General features: G+C 39.1%; 1 protein-coding gene across 1 annotated transcript; it reads left to right on the forward strand.

Annotated features, from left to right (window-relative positions):
* The first annotated feature begins 1,257 nt into the window (after positions 1-1,257).
* On the forward strand, positions 1,258-13,903 carry LOC114150366 (protein shisa-like-2A). Its single transcript, XM_028026725.1, has 3 exons — positions 1,258-1,487; positions 3,892-4,028; positions 9,898-13,903. The coding sequence occupies exons 1-3, from the start codon at positions 1,306-1,308 to the stop codon at positions 10,083-10,085; spliced, it is 507 nt and encodes a 168-aa protein (XP_027882526.1). The 5' UTR covers positions 1,258-1,305; the 3' UTR covers positions 10,086-13,903.
* Positions 13,904-20,971: the final 7,068 nt, after the last annotated feature.

Below are 20,971 nucleotides of genomic sequence, written 5' to 3' on the forward strand. Positions count from 1 at the left end.
TTTCCCCTTTTGGAGAAATAACAAAGAGCTGTTTAAAGACTTTGATGAATGTAACTCCCTAGCAAGCGCATTTGATTTCACATCAATAACACATCTTTCAGATATGTTATATTCTATTTTTTAAAATATGTTTTCATATATTTTTGATTGAGATGAAACTATTGACAAATGCCTCCATTGGTGTACAATAAACCTTTTGTATCTGTATGAAGCCGTCTGTTTTACAGCGAGGCTCCACACATGAAAAGCTTCTCTCAGTGTATTTGTACCAGACTTCTGTATAATGAAAGAATTTAGCTGACTTCTGTCAGAACAAAATCACAGACTAACTATATCAGTACTTTTGATTTCCATCCCTAATACTGACTTTATATTTACTAAACACAGCCTGAAGCATTTCACAAGCATATTTCTATAGCAAGGTTTTTATACAATGTTTTCTTATTTGCCATTTTCTCTTGCTCCACATTTTACCTTTTTAAATTAGCTGGGGAGGAAAACCTGTTTGTTCACTATCTTGTTGATATTGCTGTAAAATTTAAATTATATACAAGTTTACATAATCAAAAATATCAGTTTTTCATTTCCACACTTTCCCAGTTTACCATACGGTTCATCACTCTGACAGTTCTGTAACATTTTTACAACACAGGGAAACAGTTTGTTGAAATTGTCACTATGTCATGACAGTATAGTATGAGACTATACTGTCTCATAGCTACTTCTGTGGAAAAAAAATCAACCTCTTCTGTCTTCTTCCAGTTCTAATTAACGGCCACAGATGATGGCAGATTATGTTTTTCCTGTAATGGTAGGTTGTTTCTCTTCCTTTAGCGCATTTAGCAACAGTCCATGAGGATGATTGACAGCGCTAAATCCTCCTCCTGGCTCTGATTGGTTGTTATTGATCGAGGAGCATTGCTTCAGACAGCAATAGCAGCTCAGGGAGGAGGAGGAAGAGACTGATCTGCTCACAGATTAAACGTCTCACACCAAACTGTCAAACATTTTTAATATGCATAAATAAAAGTTATGCTACAGCTAAATATATTTAAAGTTGCGCTTTTTACATTTTTTTCCCCACCCAACTTTAGTCCATGATATCTAAAGGTGAGTGGGGAGCTTCTGGAGCAGGTGAGGCAGTGATGGAGAGAGGAGAGGCGGGGGCTCTGTCTTTCTTCCTCTCTCTGTCTCTCTCTCTCTCTCTCTCTCTCTCTCTCTCTCTCTCCCACTCAGCTGCAGCAGCTGGACCAGAATGAGAGCAATCTGTTCCCACTGGCCGGTTGCGCGTCCTGTGCGCCTGACATGAGCGCGGTGTGCGAGAGTTACCACTCCAGGGAAAAGCTGTTCGTGGACAGCTTCACGTGTCCGAAGGCGGGGGGCGAGTCCACGGCGGTGTTCTGCTGCGGCTTCAGTGACTTGAAGTACTGCTGTGATGACCCGAACAGCTTCTTCCCCTACGAGTATGGATACATGTGGTGGCTGAGGTGAGGGACCACTGTGACTGTGTGCAGAGGTGGAGCTCCGTTTGGGTTCAGGAGGTGATCAAACTGCCTGTTGCTCAGTTCAGCAGCAGCCCACATGTTTCAGGAGCAGACTGGTCTCTGCGTCCCTCTCTGACCAGCCTGGCTGAACTGAACACCTCCGGTTCGCTCAGGAAGGTGTTGCTGACATTTAGCCTGCGGAGTTTCCGCGCAGTGAGGAATTTGCATATTGCGTTGCTTTATGTCCGATAACAACAGCGGAACTGCTTCTGGGTTGATTAAAAACGTTCAAACAATGAAGCGTAAAATAAACGAGGCGCTGCTTAATGTCAGCGGGAGCTGATGAGTTTATGAAAGCTTTATTAATGAACTGAGCAAAGAGCAGCTATTCAACAAGTATTTCAATGAACAGTGTGTGTGCTGAAGTATCTCAGTGTGTCCCCAGTGCTGACAAACCGGTAATAAAACCAGAATCTCGTTAACACTGGAGTTTGGGGCGTGCTGTGGTGACGTAGAGGATAGCGCGACCCACATTTGGAGGCCTTGAGTCCTTGACGCGGACGTCGCGGGTTCGATTCCTGGACCCCGTGATATTTGCCGCATGTCTTCTCCCTTTCCTGTCAGCCTATTTTCATATAAGGGGCACTAGAGCCGACAAAAGACCCCTGGAGGGCAGAAAGAAAAAAAACAAATGCAAATGGTTTTTGATGGACCAAGAGAAGTAAATGCCTGTACTTGTATAGAGTTTTATCAACTCCAGAGGATCCTAAAGAGCTTCACACCACATTCATCCATTCACACATTGACAGTGTCAAGCTACCTGATAGTAGCCACAGCTGCCCTGAGGCAGTCTGACAGAGGAGAGGCTGCCAGGCCCTCTGACCAACACCAGCACTGCAAATATGGACGACATAACCAGAAGTGATTTTATGGGATCAGTGTACCTCTCACACTCTACATGTATTAAATCAACTCTTAAACTTTCAATAATTTAATAGTTGTTGCAACTCTAATTTCTTGTCATAAACCAGAAAAACAAGAGGAGTACACTGATCCTGTAATGAAGCTGCAGAGTCTTTCAAGTGGTCTTTTTTTTTTTTTTTTTTATAACCCTGAAGACGTTTCAGAGTCGAATCCACAAGTTAGAAGTGATTTTGTCGTCCATCACTGCTGTTCGTGTGTGGATATCGATTCTGCATCAGATAAATGGAAATACCAGAAATGCGTGAGTACAAAAGTTCTGGACAGAAACTTTGTATGTTAGGAAAAAAAGTGGATAATTCCATTAAAGTTTTAAGAGCCACGTAATTCTTCAAAATCAACACGTTAAAGTCACGGATGTAGTTAGAATACTGTAAGTCCTTGAAGGTTAGACTTCTGCTGCCAGACGGACTCCATGAAATGTCATAATTATTGCCAGATTGTGAATACATTCCTAAAGACGTATTCATTATTTAAGAAGTAATTCATGTTGCTGTTTCATTCCACACCTGCATCCCACGCGGACAGAAGCAGCCTTGGATCAATCCAGGTGTCTGTCTTCTCTGATGGAGGTGGAGCTGAGCTGCATGTCGCTCTGTAGCTATAACATATTTGCCGAAAATGTTTTATGAGCTGAACAGTCACTGAGTACATTTGCTTTTATATGTTTATGAAATGAATATGCTATTTTAGTCTCAGCCAGACTGTGCAACAGCTCTGAGGTCCAGGAGAATTACTGGCTCTGGTCTGTGTATGCTGGCCACTATGCATCGTTATGTGGCATTATGTATAATGAGCTTGTGGCTGTGCTGTAGACTCTAATGCTGCATAATGTATATCCTGGGAAGCACACCAGAATCTCAATATGTTCTTATGAGCGCAGATGTTTCAGCTCAGTTTATACTGAATGACTGTTATTTTCAGCCGGTCGGTATGTGTGTGTGTGTGTGGGGGGGGGGTGTTTGTGTGTGTCCGAACGGTGAAACCAACAGAACCAGCACATTCAGTCCAAATTATCCATCATGTTTTTAATGGACACACTAATCTGAATCTGACATCCAGCTCGGAGTCTCTGCCTGAAAACTGGACCGTGTTTCCAGGTTGGCTGATTTTCTTGACTTAATTTTCATTCTTGTTTTTGCAGAATATAAAGGTAATCGCGTGAAATGATCTAATAAAAGATTAAGCAGGCTTCATTTCTCTCATCACAGAACAGACTCTGTCTTATCACTGCTTCGCATACAAAAAAGTTGTCAGCTTTAATTACTCGACACACCTGCAGTTTTTATTTTGCAAAATTGGAAAAGAGGTGCAAAACTATCTTTCCTGCAGGAAGCCGAAGTGCTGCAGCTGCGAGCAGAGACAAAGAAATCTTCTAGTCCCACACTGTTCTCTGCTCTAAGCTTCCTTCTGCTGTGCCCTGCAGCCTCGGAGCTCTTGTGGGTCTCTCCGTTGCGGCTGTGGTCCTGCTTGCTTTCGTCATCACTCTGTGCGTCCTCTGCTACCTGTTTGTCACCACCAAACCCAGAGGTCTGGACAGCGGACTGCCCCTTCGAGCACCAGGTACTGTCTCCAGATGCAGCGTCTGTGTGGGGCCCAGTCTACTAAAACATTGACATGCTTTAAATTATTCAGTAGTCCACTGACAATAGTGTTGGGGGGGCGAAAAAAAGATGGACTGGGCTGTAAATGTATTTTCAAGGTCTTAAACTTAATATACAGAATAATGTCAATAGTTTTAGCCTGTCTGTCTTCACACATTTGACATTAAGTGTTACCCCACAGCGTTCATCCCTCTGGGGTTTGAATAATCTTGGGAAGAATTCAGTGGAGTTTATAGGGCTGTAGAGGATCATCTCTGTGTGACAGGCCTCTTACTCGTGGAATGTGCTTAAAATGATGTTTCAAACTAAATTTACATAAGTTCCAGAAGTGAAATGCTTTAAACGTGTTTTCAGTTTAGAATTGGTGAGTGGGAAGTGATTGAAATTCTAACAATAAGCCCATTGTGACAAGGTCAAATAAAATCTAGGCAGCATTAACTGTAGGAGAAATATTCCAAGTTTGAGTCTCACCTGAGGCATTACTGCATCTGACTGCAGGATCCCTGTGCCTGTGGGGCTTTTTTCTGGGCTCCTTCTTTTCCAAACTCACATGCATGACAGGTTTAGTGGTTGGTGTGTGACAGTGTGCACAATCGACAATATATCTTGGTGTTAGCATTAGCTCTGTAACCTCTTTGACCCTGGAAAGAATGAAGCAGGAACAGGAAGTCAGTGACTGGCTGCTGGGTGCAGATTTACATGAATCAATCAAACTAAGAATTATTGAGTATGAATGTTGTCGACCAGCTTTATATAAAAATTAAAAGGCTGATGTACCTTAACTGGTTGTTGCCCATTTTTAGAGTTTTCAGACTGAAAATGTTTGAATTAGCTGACTTGGCAGCTTGAAGGATTGATGTATCTGTTTGTGTAACCAGATGGCCAAAGATACACTTTTGCACATTTGACCAGGGACGACCCATGGTTTTAAGAGACCTTAAACAGACTTTAGATGCATTTCCATTATCCATAGAATAGTGCAAATTAAAACTATGACAATAAATTTGCTCAGTGGAGGCATGCTACTTTTGAAAAAACTCAGGTTTTTCAATAAAAAGTTTTTGCGCTAGAATGAGTTGGTTTTTCAGCCATATCATATTTCAGAAAGGTTGCAAAGGAAACACTGTTTTTGCATCTCATGAGTCACGTGATCAACAACTGGAAGTTACTACTGGCGAAAACGACAAAGAATACAACAGGAAGTGGTGGCAGAATGATGTTTTTTCTCAGACAATGTGCAGCTGGAGCTGCACCAGAGCTCTCACAGCATCACACAGTTCATAAAATGTTGCATGTCATTCGGATATGTTGAATCCGCATCTCCTCCATAAAACAGCCAACTACGACATCCTCAGAACACAGCCGCTGCCAGGTAGGCGGAGCTTGTTGCTCCAACACCTGAATTAGATGCTGAAGTCTCCTCTGATTGGCTGATAGATGGGGATCGTTAGCGCCATGGCTGAATTATGAATAAATCTCATGTAACTATTTACATCCGTCGCTGCCATGATTTTTAGTGACTTATCACATGAGCGAGCTTATTCACATAAAAATAATACATTTTATTTATAATTTATTTATTCAGATCAAAATATTAAAGGGACATTACTAGATTGCCCTGGGCAGGCAAGGTGCCCAGAGACCGAACCAGCATGCCACTCTGTGCAGCTGAAACTCCTACTGCCATCGCCACCATCACGCTGTGTATTACTATGCATATTGTTTGATATGTACACATTGACATCTCACTTTGACAGAAGATTCCTGGCACTATTTTTACGTGAAATGCTCCGTATGAGTTCTGTTGAGTTCCACTCCAGGCTTAATCAGGGCTCTGCAACGCCAGCTTGATTCATGAAGGCTCACATCTGTTTGGGTCTGTTTCTGTAGGAGCCTTTAAAGTAATTTGTCTGATGTTCATTTATTTAGGTTTCAAGTTTTTTAGTTTTCTTATTTGCTTATGAATATGTAGTTCAACTAAACTTGTAACCAGGGGCTATTCACCCCCCTGCTTGAGTAGCAGGGAAGAGAGTGTGACTGCTTCACGTATTGCAATCATTTTTAGTTTAATTGTGTCTTGCACATAATTTTTCTAAGTTGTATGTTTTTATGTGGTAAATTAATGAAAGGCATGTTTTAATCTCAATGTCTCTTTTCTAACCAGCAGCGTTTTGTTCCTCCTCTGAATTTGCTGCAGTATCAGTTAAGAAATCAGCAGCAGATAAAGATAAATTACTAGAGCATCAAAGGAAACAATTATTGAACTCTTCATTCAGATGTAGTTACGTTAGCTATACATTGTGTCTGTATCTAATAAACGTCATATCCTGCTGCCTCAATATGATAACAGAGAGGACAGAGCATCAAAATGAAAGCATTCAAAATATGAATCACAGCTCAGGAAATGAGGATCATAACTATATGCTGTACATAATGAGGACACAACACAATGCCATCCATCTTAGCAAAAAAAGAAAAAAAGCTAGGTGTCACGGAGCTTTATCTTCTGGAACTGAGGCCCATCAGACCTCACTTCCAAAAGCTAGATTGATGGGCTACAGAAGCCCATCAATCTATCAATTCTGAAAGCAAAAACATTATTTGGCAGAAAATTGCCCATGCTTTCATGGAACGAGTTTTCTCACAGCCTCCAATAAAAAGGGATGATGCAGAAGTGCTTCAGGATCACAGCCGTTTCCTTAGAGGACGCTCTAGTGAAATGGAAGGAATTCATTACCTGGATGAGTTTGACATCACAGATAGAGTAGAGCAGTCACCACAAAGGTGCTCTACAAACTGCAGGAGAAATTTAAAAGGCAACTTTATTCTCTCTTTATTGAGAGAAAAATGATCCTAACTTTCCCTTTATTTGGAAATGCCAACAATGTTCCCTTATCAAACATAAATAAATGTGTGAAGGAGCAGAGATCACAACCTCATTTTGGTTAAAGGGAACTACAGATGCTACAGATGTCACTTTATTGGATTAGAAAGAACAAAACGTGAAAGTGAAAGAGGCAATTCTGACAGCACAAAGTGTCTTTGTTGTGGAGGAGTCGATGTGCCGGTATTATGTGCACAGTTGGAACAAAAGGTTCACTGAGAGACGATTGGCTTCTTCAAGGAGAATGGCATCTGTTTGGCTGTTTGTGTGCTGGATACATCAATGATGATTGAAGAAAATGGATTCCCATTGAAAAACCTGGTTCTCAACACCCAACTGTGTTACTCTTTCATCCAGAGGAAAACAAAGACAGCTACGAGTTTATTGATATGGACACAACACGAAACAACAGAAAACAACACTTTTTGTCAAGCGGCTTAAAGGGGCAGTATTATGTAAAATTAACTTTTTAAGTTTTACATCATTATTCCCTCATAAAAATATTCCTGGAGTGTTGCCTTGATTCTTTCATGCATGTTTGAGAAATCCTTTAATCACTATGGCAACCATTCAGCTGTGCAAAACGTCTGGGTGGACCTAGCTCCACCTTCAAGACTCAGCTCCTCCTTGAAGTTACAGTTTCCAAGGACGGTTTCCTGAGGAAATGTGCAAAAGATGAATGAATGAGTTGAGTAAAGAAACTGTGGGTAATTTGTTTCTTTCTACATGGATGACTGTTTGGTGTTTGTGGCTCCTAATAACAAAGTGTGATTCTGGATGTAGTCATCTCAGACTAGGGGCCTCTCTATGAAACTACTCTCTACAGCCTGTCTGTGGCGCCTTACTGCTCTCAGAATAGGTATTTTTGAAATATGTTTAATCTGAAGGTAAATTCTTTGTAGCAGTTCATCACATCCCAGGAGTTTCATCTTTGGCATTATGGGACACTTTGAACATGGTGGTCATAACAATTTCATATAGCAAAAAAGGAATGTCTTAAACAACTAACCAAAGAGCTTCTAAATGTGGATGAGTTTTACCGTAGATCTCCGACAGCAGAACGTTTTACAAAACACTAATCACTAAAACTAAATTTGATATTATTTCTACACAACAAGCTGAATATATTGTATCCAAAACGATGGCTGAAAAAGTAAGAAGACAGGTTGATTGCTTGCACATCAGCTAACATCAGTGAAACAAACAATCCCAGTGATAAAACATGGGAGATGAGGGGGCGCGACACACTAATGATGCAGAAATAAATTCCTGCTTTAGAGATTTTTACAAATCAATGTACAGCTCTGACTTGCCCGCTGGCGTTGATGAGCTGAGAAAACATTTTCAGATCTCTGCAAATCACTTCTGTCACTGCTGATCATTTTAATGAGCTTGAGGAAGATCCGACAACTACAGAAATAGCGTCAGCATTCAGAAGCATCCAAAGCAGGAAAGCACCCAGTCCGGATGGCCTTGCTACTGTCAGTGTGACCTCAAAGGCAGTACCAATACTCATCCATCAAGCAGTTTTATCTTTATTGTTCAAAAAAGGCAAAGATCTGCTTAGTTGCAGTTTTTAATCGCCCTACCTCTCTTCTTAACACCGACTCAAAAATTCTTGCTAAAGTATTGACATGTCATCTTCAGAATTTAATCCCAATGATTATGTTCCCTGATCAGACAGCATTTAGAAAAGATTAATATTCTTTTAACATCAGACACCAGTATAATATTCTATACCATTAATCTACATCCAGAAACAAAAACCTGTGAGGTAATAATGTCATTTGATGCTGAAAAAGCATTTGATTGGTTGGAGTGAGACTATCTTTTCAAACCTTTAGTCTTGTGAGGAACGAAAGGCTTATCTTCTAATATATCTGAGTCTCTGCAGAGGAAACCCTGGGAAACCACCTGCTGGATAAAACATAACTTCCTGTTTTAGCATTCTGTCCTGGTTGTGTTACCAGTCAGTCACCATCATGTCTCTTTTACAGTCTGACCTGAAAAAGAAAAAGGATAATGTTCTGTTCCTGCTTTCACCTTTTATTATTATTTCAATAAAACTACTTGTGCCTGTATGCAATAAAATCTTAAAGTTGATTTTGTTATTAGACACTCAAATTACCTGACATTTCGACTGTATGCCTTCGTCTTCATCAGAGGTGTGACAGCTGTTGTTTCTAAGCCTAGCAACAAGCCGAAAAAAAAATCTTGAAATCAGCTACAGCGGACCACGGTAAACGGAAAAATCACATCATGGGTTGGGAAAGGGCCAAGATCATCTAAAGGGAAAACAACAGACAACAGACATCATGGAAACGGTGGAGGTTAGGAAACAAACCCACACAGCCACAGGATTCTAGCCTTCCTATACCTGGAATGACATTGTCAAGCAAAAAGCCAGCAACAGTAGGCGGTGTTAGTTTGTCGTCATAGTGATGGGTTGATGCTCCCTTTGGAAACATCTAGGACACCTCTTCAAGTTTTCTTTTTTCTGGTTTTTCAGACTAAGGAGAATACAATGGAAACATGTCAGGTATGCCTGAAGAGACAAAGTAATCTGAGCGTCCAATACAAAAGAAACTTTAAGACATTCTTGATAAAAACTGTTTAAGCTTTATTGCTGCCTCCGTCTTGGGTGCAAAATGTAATCTCGGTCTCTGTTGGGTTTTAAGAAAATTATTTTATTTTGTGAAACACAGCTTGAATGTATGTGGGTCCCACTTTTTCAGTATCACACCAAGACTACTGGCTTTGAGCCATTTGTGTCATGGACAAGCCTGTCTCTTCCTCATTATGAATCGTGTCTTGGTGCATGTTCCTCATAGTAGGCCATTCAAGCTTAAATGGGTTAAGTTGCTTTGATAAATCTGTTGGAGAAGCAGCAATACGTATTTCATACTGAATCCAAGCTCAAGTTTTCGTTTTTTCATTTTTCCAGACGCCATCATCAGTCAACAAGGAGCGGGAGCCAGCCACAGCAGCGCCCCTGCTGGCCCACAAGGCCTCAGGAAACACTTTGTAAGAGGCAAGCTAGACTGTGACAACCAGCAGCCAGACCCCGACCGCCTTTTCCAACGCTGTTTCATGGCCACTGTCACATCCATCAATGTGGAGAACCCTACATAGGACGACACTTTTTTCAACATTTTGGATTTGAGTTAACGTCTTTTTTCTTCTCTGCCCCTATAGTATAATCTGAGTTGTTGTTGTTTTTATTTTATCAACAAACACAGTATTATGTAATTCAACAGAACAAAATTGCAAGTGCAAAATCTTTATTGTGGCCCCTATCTGTGGGAAAACCTGAACTGCAAGTCCGATTTTTGACATGTAACATTTAGTATTTGAGGTTTAGTTCTGTAGCTGTTTAATTAGTTAACATTCAAGTAACCATTATATCTGTCATGATTTTAAAAAATGGAAGCTTTACTGCCCATAACAATGAACAAAAATAATTGAAATTCCGATGGAGATTTATTCTTGTTTAACAGCTCAGATTATCAGAACTAAACAGGCAGATGGGAAACTGGTTCTCTAATAGGAGAAAAGTGAACACTTGCTTTTCTGGGATTGCTGTTGTTAAGCCCTTATTTGGTATATGATTTACTTCATGTCGTTAATTACTTGTACTTTTATTTAGCAAAAACAATGTGAGCAGTAAAGTCTGTTTATCACCATCTATCCTGTAATTTTACACATTCTGCTCAATTCCCTAAAAGCTGTCAGTATTCTTTGAGATCTGAATAGACTTTATAACCACAGTCCATTAGCACATCTTTTCTCTTGAATCATTTACACAGGCGCACATATTTAGCTCAAAAGAGATTCAATGTGGGGAAAATGAGGACTGAAAGCATATAATTTGGTGATAAAAGTGCCTAATATCTTTAAAGCTCTAGAAAAAAAGCAACATGCAGTTTGTTAGGGCACCTTGGGTTTCAAAAATACACTCATAAAGGTTAAGCACACAAATAGCTAAGTGGAATGAAATGGGTGAAACAATATTTGACTGTTGTGAGGATTATTAATATCAGATCAAATAAGTAATAGGTGGCATAACCTCCACCTTGGATACCGGTGATGATGTTATGAGAGTGTTGTCATGCAGTCATTCTATCTTTTTCTACACTATGTTGACACAGCTGTTGTAACTGTGTGCCAGATTATCACCAACTCTAATCCAAGTCTAAGTCAATTTCTACACATTCCCTAGTAGTGGAACGATTTATACGGTTCTCTCTCTTAACAGTATTGGCGGGACTGATCCTCTTTTGCATCTTTGCAGGTTGCATTCACAGCCTGCAAATCAAACTTTTTTAAGACAGTATGAACAGCCCATTTCTGATCTTTTCACACTCTAAAAAAATCTGTGTATGTATTACATATAGAACACAAATAGAACACAGACACACTATGAAAATACGCATCCATATTTTCATAGCATCTGCAGCCTGAACTGTTATGTTTTTAATCCCACTTTTACGTCATTAACATGAAACATTCTGAAGAAGCCAGATGCTGTAAATCCGGACCTTAGCAATGTTTAAACTTATGTCTAAATGTACGTGTATCAAGTTTTAGCAAGTATTTCTGCGTCAGTCAGTCAGTCAGTTAGTCAGTCAAACTTTTATTTCAAAACAGAAAGTAACTAAATTATTCCGTTTTATTAGATATGTAGTTTAATGATATGTGGTAAAAACCCTCCCTTATGGGTCTTTGTTAAATGTTAAGTATTTATCACTCTCTCAGCTCAAACTGTAAGCGCCAAGCAGACCATTTTTCATTCTGCTAAAATTAAAGTGGTTGCTGAAAAGTGAAGAGAAAAAAAGCAGCAAAAATTCCATTGCCAATTCTTAGAAGCATTAGTAATCCTGCTGAAAAGTTCTGCTGAGAAAACCCACTTACACACTCCAATCATGTTACAGATGGTCAAAAGGGACCAGCTCCATTTTCTAAGGATATTAGAAAATATGGTAAGCACATTATAGCAAACTGATTTAATCTGGGCCCTCAAAAATGAACACACTACGGATAAATTGAGCAACACGGAATTACGGGGATTTGATCCTTTTGAACTGACTGCTTTCCCAAACGTTACCAGTTCCCATCATTCATACAAATGGCGCTCTTCTTTATAGATAGACCAATGGCAGCTGTCTAAGATTGAACTCACGCTGAGGAAAATGTAAATATTAAAAGGTTATTATGGCTGCTAAATATTTATCTGTGTGGCGTCTTGTTGTATAAGTTTATCACTTTTGCTTTTGTGCAGATAGGAGAATGTTTTTCACGCCTTTTTAAACCTGAATATACATTCACATTGTAGTTTTTGGCTGTTGAATCAAGCATAGAAAACTATTCACCAATAGAAGAATATGGTGGAAGGAAGTTAAGTGCCTCAGTGCATTCTCTACATCTCTTCGCTGAGGATGCACATGGTTTTCAGCCATGTACACTCATGGCTGAAAACCGAGATTTGGGTCTTTGTTGTTGGCTTTTTGACCAAAGAATGTCAGGCGTCTATTTCAGATCTCAGGAACTTGCGTCAATACCTAAAAATAAGCAGAAAATGTCTCCTGAACTTTGGCGATTGTCTGTTTTTAGCAACATAGAAAAAGAAATGGATTTATGTGACCTTAGTTGTGACATGAATTATACAGCGAAGCTAAAAATATGAGCTGTAACACATGCTAGCAAAGTGATTTTGTGTCTTGGGCTAATAAGCAAACAAGCTAGTAATGCTTTGTGAGCCTCCAACCATCCTGTTAGCATTTGGCTCAAAGGAAAACTGCGCCTATGAACAGAAATAGTACAAATCACTTCCAAATTAGTTTTTGTCTTTTAAGCAAACATTTTAAGTAGTAATTATTACAATTTTAGTAGCAAATAAGTTCTGCTTTATTTAGCACTTTATAGCACCATTTCGTGTTACCATTCTGCTTCTTTCTACTTTGATTTCATACCCATTAACAGACAATTGGTTCTAACCCATAGTCTCATCCGATATAAGACATTCAGAACTCTTCACAGAACTACATTTCCTCCTAGAATACTATGAGTAGAATATAGAAAGCTACCTAAATGACTTTTTGCCAAATAGCAGATACGAAATGTTCCATCAGTGGGTACAAACTGACATGGTTGGTAAAACTCATCTCATGGTTTACGAATTGATTGTGGATTTGAAAAGACGGGTACAGGACAACCAAAACCTCAATGTGATTACAGTGCAGGTGAGGCCATGCTTCGTTTTATGCCTGTAATTTCTAAACATGAATATTACACCGGTTTTTATCTGATGAGAGGTCTGCATAGCACCTAATAAAAATTGAGTACTGGAGCTGTTAGGTACATGTTATGCAAAGCTGAGAATCTTCAGTAACTTCAACCTTTCACACAAACATGGGCCATGAAACATGTCACTGTAATATGGATCTTTTTTGCCAAATGAGTTAAAATAGTCAAGGTGAAAGAACACAGGGCCACCAAAATTCAAACTACAAATGTAGTCTTTTTAGGGATTTTTGACTCCTGTTATGAACATGGAGTCTTCATGAATGTTTATCTTACCAATGTATTTTGGTTTTTTGTTTGTTTTATTTTAACAACTCTAACAATCCACTAATCATGCAATATTTGAAAGAATTGAAATAAGATTTTTTTTTGTCAAAAAGGGATATGCAAATTAATGCACACCCAAAATACAGTATATCAAGGGTCTTATATTTGCCTTACTTACAGACAAGCACCTAATTTTCAAAAAGTTTGTGGTTGATTCTTTTCTGTCTTGATCACCAAGAAAACAAAATGTTTTGTGTGTTCTCTGCCAGGTTTAATGCCCCAAGTTTGCGACTCTGTAACAAATCCTAGATCCTTGTGGCCCCATTTAACGGTCAAATTTAAACTGAAGCATAAAGTGTGGCAAATAAAAGACAAATATGTTTTATTGTATCATTTTTTTTATATATATATATTTTATGAAGCTTTAAAATCATTCTTTTTCCATCTGCATTCCAAGAACCACACTTTTGCCACCCATTGGTGCCTAAAGAAAATTTTACCTCTTAGCTTACTAAGAAGTAAAAGGCCATTTTAATTTAAGCTTTAAATTTGACTTTTGATATTGATCAGGGGCTGCACAGTGGTGCAGTTGGTAGCACTGTTGCCTTGCAGCAAGAAGGTCCTGGGTTCGATTCCCTACCCGGGGTCTTTCTGCACGGAGTTTGCATGTTCTCCTTGTGCATGCGTGGGTTTTCTCCGGGTACTCCGGCTTCCTCACACAGTCCAAAAACATGACTGTCAGATAAATTGGTCTCTCCAAATTCTCCCTAGGTGTGAGTGTGTGTGTGTGTGTGCATGGTTATTTGTCATGTCTGTCTCTGTGTTGCCCTGCGACAGACTGGCAACCTGTTCAGGGTGACCCCGCCTCTCGCCTGGAACGTTAGCTGGAGATAGACACAAGCACCCCTCCTGACCCCACTAAGGACAAGGGTGTTAGAAAATGGATGGATGAATATTGATCAGTAAATGCAAAAACTAAGAATTACTCTACAATCCAGCTTTTATTAATCCTGTAAGATGTTTAAATGAAGTAACTCTCAACAGAGCTGCTGCACCACGCTGCCACAATGTGTGGTGCCACATTGTGGCAGGTAAGGTTGGAGCTTACCTGCTTTAACCTTGTTGTCCCGTTGTGTTGTGCAGTCAGAAAGAAACAAATCTTGTGACACATGGATTCACCAGTTCTCCACTCCGATATGATTGCTGCGGAAAGGATCTGAGTGAATTTCAGAGCCACGATGCTCACGGAACGCCACAAATGCAGCTTTTAAGAATATTTATGAATGTAAATATCTTTCAAGATAGTTAATGTTGTTTACACAAATGTTTATGTTTCATATTATTGTACTAAATATTCGCTACTGTACCTCTTGCTTTTATATGTCTATTTTCCATTCTGAGGACATTTTTGTGTGTTGTTTTCATTAAATCTGAAATTGCTTAATCTTTTTTTACCTCTTCTACAGTTTCTTTTTGCCATATTGGTATAAGAAAACAGTTTGTTTTTCTGTTCCACGTTAGGGGGGGAAACGTGCGACTTTTTGTTGTTGCCTTGTTACTCTAAAGTTTTTTTAGTGGGATTTGTGCAGATCGAAGAGCCTTTCTACTCCTCTTTCTGCCTTCTGCATCCCTGCTGAGTTTCAGCTGTTCTTATCCTCTGTGGAAGCTAAAACCTGAGACAGGCACGACAAAGCAAGACATGATATCTTTTATCATCATAGCAATAATGCATGGCACAATTGTTGCTATGACAGCATAAAAAGAGTAAGCGCTTTATTGTAGACAGAAGAGGTTAGAAAGGTGTTTAAATGACAGGCACTAGCAGAATGTCTCAGTACATTTGCCTTCATCCAGCATAGTGGTGGGAGCTGATATTAACTAATACAAACAGAGATCATTTATATTCTATTCAACGACGAGCTGCAAAGAACATAGTTAGTTTGGTCTAAACCAACTCAGATGTAGTTCAGTTTAAACTATGAGGCGCCTTGGGATGCAAATGTGTTTCTGTTTTGCTTCTTTTTTTCTAGACTGACAATTTATTGGTCATTTTTAAAGCTAATTATATGAAACTTGAAACAGTTATTGCGTATCTTGGTGATTTTAAGGGCTGGGCGAGGCTTATTATGCCTTCATAGAAGAATTAGATCATGAAGACCTGAGTGCATAATATAATGATATAATGTAATAATATGTCATACACATATGTACAGTACATGCCAATATTACTATTATTGCTGATGTGGCAGATAACTTCTCTTTCAACACCTTGGGGAAAACGACCACACTGCTATCTTCACCCCTGCTTCTCTGCTTCAGTTAAACTTCCCACAATCTTGTGACGCTATCACTGTCATGTGACCAAACAGAGACCACATGACCGACCTCCTCCTGTCTCCAGAAGAAAATTGTAACAAGATGGAAATAAATACCATTAACATTGACCCAGTTTTATTCATCTGACCAATACGATACGTAAAAAAAAAGACTAATATCGGCTGATAGTCTTGAAAAATAATTACATAAGGGTTAGCAAAGGTTCCCTCTAAAAAAGAACTTTGTGCTATTGTCACATGATATCAAAATGGCCTCACGTGTAGGAAAGTTCTTGCTAACAGTCACTAAGCACTTTAAGTTGCAAGGTTCAGTTATAATGAAGGAGGCCTTGAAAAACATCCAGCAAGGTAGCTAGCCTCATTTCTTTTCAGGAGAAACAGAACCTGTTGGGTTAGTGCAGTTTCCATCCTGAAGTTCTGCTGCAGGTACAGCTCAATGATAGACAGCTTTGAGTTTCTAACACTGCAATTTTTAAACATTCGTAAGCATGAAAGTTATTAGTAAAAGTTACTTTTCTGTACTATCTCCCCTCCCAGTGGAATAGTTCAACAAAACAAATAACTTTAAAAGTGTGAATTGATTGTAGATTTTTTTTCTAACCCACACAGGGTCACTATCATACATATTTAATGCAGGACTAAAGGTCAAGCCCACTGATTTCTGTTTACTAATCTCATGAGACAAAAGAAAATATTGTGATCATTCTTATTTTGAAGTTGCTGCTTTTCTCAATCTGTGAAGGTCCTAATATTAAAAAAAGTATTAAAAACAATAAAAACTGTAAAATAACAGTTCAGTGAAACATCTTTAGGTACTGTTTACTGCCAGAGATTTTTAGCAGTAAGCAGTAAAGGCTGTCACCATGTCTTAAGCACATGTTGTTTGTTGCTATGGCTTCTCAGTTCTGTTTTTGCTCTTTTTCTGCAGGTGAAGCAGATTTCTAAGGTTTTCTTATTCTCTTTATCCTTCTTTCTCACCTATATTCTTATCTCCTCCTTTATAAATGTTCCATTTCTTTCTCTTTCCATTGCTGTGTATTTTGAAAAAAACTCAACACCCCAAACCCTTAGGTGGCTCATGAAAGACGAAACACAAACAAACAGATTAGAGGGGTATGTGGCCTAACAAACCCATTATTATCAGAGGAAGCTTGACGATGCAGGACTCTGAATGTTAAAGTCTGGCACAATACGCTGCTCAAAAAGAAACAATAACTGTGCCATTAAAGTACTGGAATAGTCCATAACACCCTGAGCCTGGACTATTCTGAAAAGCTGAATCCATGCAGGAATTCAACTATTTTAATAATGAACACCAATCAGAGGGATCAGATGCTGGTGGTATTACCTCAGTGGTGAAGGAGCAGATTTCAAATGAACATCAAACAAAATATGAGTGAGGATGCATGTAATCATACTGGAGCCTCTGTTTGTAATTTTGCTCTTTTGTGAATTAGAGAAAATCCACAATAAGTTCAGGCTGGTTTTCTAAATTCTTGTTTTTGGACATCCTGTGATGCTCGGACTGGAAAAAAGAAAATCAGTCAAATCATTTGATGCCCCAGATTAATATGAACACCACTCTGTACTTTCCAGAAGCCCTTTATGTTCTTTGTGTTGAAGAGATTTCACTGTAACACCAGAGAGACAAAAACTGACTTTTTTTATTTTTAGTCCTCTTCATCACAAGACTTTATTACAGATGTTCTCATGCGCAGGGGAAAGAGGAGCTCCAATTAGGGAGAGGTTTTGCTTGGAAAGTAATTCTAGCAGAAGTGTGACAGAACCACAGGTGTTGATTATCCATCATGTCCTCAAAGAAAGTTTGTAACATCCTTGGCAAAACAGGCAGACAAAATTAGACTTTGATACTTGTCCTTGCATTAAAATCCACAAACAACATTTATTGAAAGACAACATTTTGGGTATTGTGAGTCATCAGCGCTGTACGATGCAAACTATTTAATATTTGAGAGTGACTCACCAGGAGGCTGGCCCAATTCTGACCAAGATGCTCCAAACAGATAAATAACCCTAGCTGCTGGGTCCCATTCTTGTTTTTATGAATAATCTTTTTAAAGATGCAAAAATATTTCTTCTGTTCTGTTGCCATCTTTGACTTCTGAGTGCAGACTTTGAGAAAAATCTCTGGCATAGTGCAAGACTGACTGCCTTTTTCCTAGAGATTATTCTACCTCATTTAGCCAAATGAATCAGTAAGTTTGCTTTGGACAGAACTGGGGATTTATCAAGGTGAAGGCAGTTATGAATCATTCCAAATACCAATCAGACAGTCGACTAAAACCTTTAAGCCTCTGCTAAGAAGCAGAAGACTGGCATGGCCTGGTCAGAGTCCAAAGCTAAATCTGGCCAAGAGTCAGTGGATTCAAGTGAATCATCTGTGGACAAGAGACAATGTGGACCAGAACATCTTTAAGGCAGAGTGAACAAATACTAATCAAAAGACGCTTCGACAAAGTTAGTTTAGGGTCAGCACAGCTATGTCAACAGAATCTTTTTTTCTTCTTTTAATTTTCTCTAGAACAGATTGGTTTGTTCTTCAGGTTAATTGCACAGAATATTGTATTGTTTATTTTTTTCAAAAGGGGTTTTGAATGATTTATGGTCTGATTTTTTGCAGCACAATAAGCTGGCACTTTAATAGCGGTCAGAGCCCCTGTAAATGAGTAGCATACAAATATTCACTTTTGCAAAATCCCCCTGAAATGTCAAATAAAAATGGTTTTAAAAAAGAAAAATTCTGAATGGAATTTAGCAGGATTATGAGCTCGCAGCTTTTCAACATGACATCCAGTTTCATATTCACATTCCAACCTGCTCAGGATTGTAAACACATAAGATATTTGGTCATGGATGCTGCCTGGACATTTCTGACACTTTTCCAGCCATTTGTGTTCTAAAGTCCCATTTAAGCATTCAAAGAATGAATCCCAATTTATTTCTGTTCCTTTTGTAGTTTCTGATTGAAACTCGCAGAGTGGCAGATAAATATTCAGCAGTTAAAGGAAATACTCCTTCAGAGACATCATGCTATTAAAGATTCATTGTACATACACAGACTTGTCAGCATGTCATGTTGTCATGACAATGCTTATCAAGCAAGCTGCTGATGCTGGCAGTCGTGTTTTACAAAAGTGGACAATTATGTTTCTAAGATTAGATATTTCTCTTAAAGTAAAAGGTTTTTCCAAAGAAATGCTTCCATATTTCACCTATTTTAGCTGCTTATTAAAATATAACACCAAACAAATGACTTTATTTTATTTATACCTTAATCTCTTTAAAATTGATCGGTTCCTCTCTGCTAATACCACAGGCTCCCTCAGTATAAGGGATCACTGCAGTAAACGTTCAACATTCCTCAGAGAGAAACATTTTAAAAACTGGCATTATGACCTGAAGTTGGAAAAACAACCACGCAGACACACATTTGCCTAAGAGTTAACTTAACATTCATGGTTTTGGACTGTGGGAGGAAGCTGCAGTACCCAGAGGGAACCTCATGGATCAACATTAAAGTATCAGAATCTCCATTTGTTCTGGTAGAGCAGAGAACCGGTCAGTAGATGGACCACAACCGTACGCACAGCTCAAGAAATGATTCCTCTGATTTTAAAGACTTAGCTGGATATGGATGATAAAACACATTATCATAATCATAATCAACTTAGAGCTCTGTGACTTTTCTGCTAAGATTTAATGCTGATACTGGCCTCACTTGAAACTTAACAACATCAACATCAACATAACTAAACATTGCAGGGGAAGTTATCAGCTCTTACCAGCATGTTTTTTCTAAGTTCAAAGGTCTTTAGAAAACAACTTATTTTTGGAATTACAGTCCTTGTGTCTCAATAAGGTTTCTGGCAGCTGCTCCTTTGTGTAGCAGCAGACAAATCTTTCTCTTAGTCAGGGCTATGGACTAATTGTCATGTAACTTATCACTTGTCAATGACTGTATATTTTTAGCTCCATTCTCAACCACAGCGGTTCTGTCATGACAATAAGCTGGTCTGTGATGAAAGCGCTTTTTATTTCTTATCTTTCTGTGTAAATAGATGTTCATTTTTGCACAACCTTTATATTCTTCATATTGATCTGTGTGATGCGATTCTTGCATTTGAATTTTAAACTGAGTTTATCCAGCAACTGTAACCACTTTCATTTATTGCTATAATTATTTGCTCTAAACATTTCTTTTGAAGACACAGTGAGTGAGACAGAGCAAACACTGGAGTCCAGCAGTGTCTCCCAGGCCAGAAGGGATGTAGTGCCTCTCCAGCCTGTTGTGGGTCTGACCCCGGGGGTCTCCTCCCAGCTCCCCTCAGATGACACAGTTCCTCAGCCGTGACTGAGCTGAGCCAGCATATGGAGGATTCTCACTTCATGACTGCAAAATGTTGCTTTTGCAGTCATGATCCACACCATGTGGCCATATGTGACAGGGGAAATAGGTGGATTAAAAAATCAGCAGAGCTTTTTCTGCATTACTGCAACCCCCCCCCCCCCCCCCCCCAAAAAACACAGTATCATAACTCTTTAACAAAACACCTAAATCTCTTTCACTTAAGACTTCCAGGAGGCGTCCAGATGCTTTGCTACTGCTCTATTGGAATCCTAAAAAGCCAAGATTGAGCTCATGTGGTTTTTCTACCAGATAGAAACTGTAACCAGCTGCAGCGCTGTGTGTGTTTTGTATTTAATGGAGAAACCTGGACCAACATTCATTAACGCACTGATTGTTCTCTGCATCAGTGCTTCTCAAAGTGCAAAGCCGTTTTTTCACAACCTGTTTTGTACTAAAACTGAACCTTTTTTTGTTACAAGGACATTCAGAAAGATTTTAAAATAGTATATTTTTACCCCTTGATTAATAAAAGCCATTGATGTGTAAACTCTTGATGCACCTTTTTCTTCCTTTTTATTGTCAACATGTCTAAGACTTTGGAGTAGTGAGAAGCTCCAGCCAGCAGCTCATATCCTTAACAGCACCGGTAGGAAGAGTTATTCTTGTCTGTTTAAACAAGGTGGTGAGAAATAATCTATTTCTGTTTTTCATTTTGCTAAACGTTCCAAACTCCAGCTGTGGCTGTT

The sequence above is a fragment of the Xiphophorus couchianus genome, chromosome 9 (genome assembly GCF_001444195.1).
Source record: "Xiphophorus couchianus chromosome 9, X_couchianus-1.0, whole genome shotgun sequence".
Classification (NCBI taxonomy): Eukaryota; Metazoa; Chordata; class Actinopteri; order Cyprinodontiformes; family Poeciliidae; genus Xiphophorus; species Xiphophorus couchianus.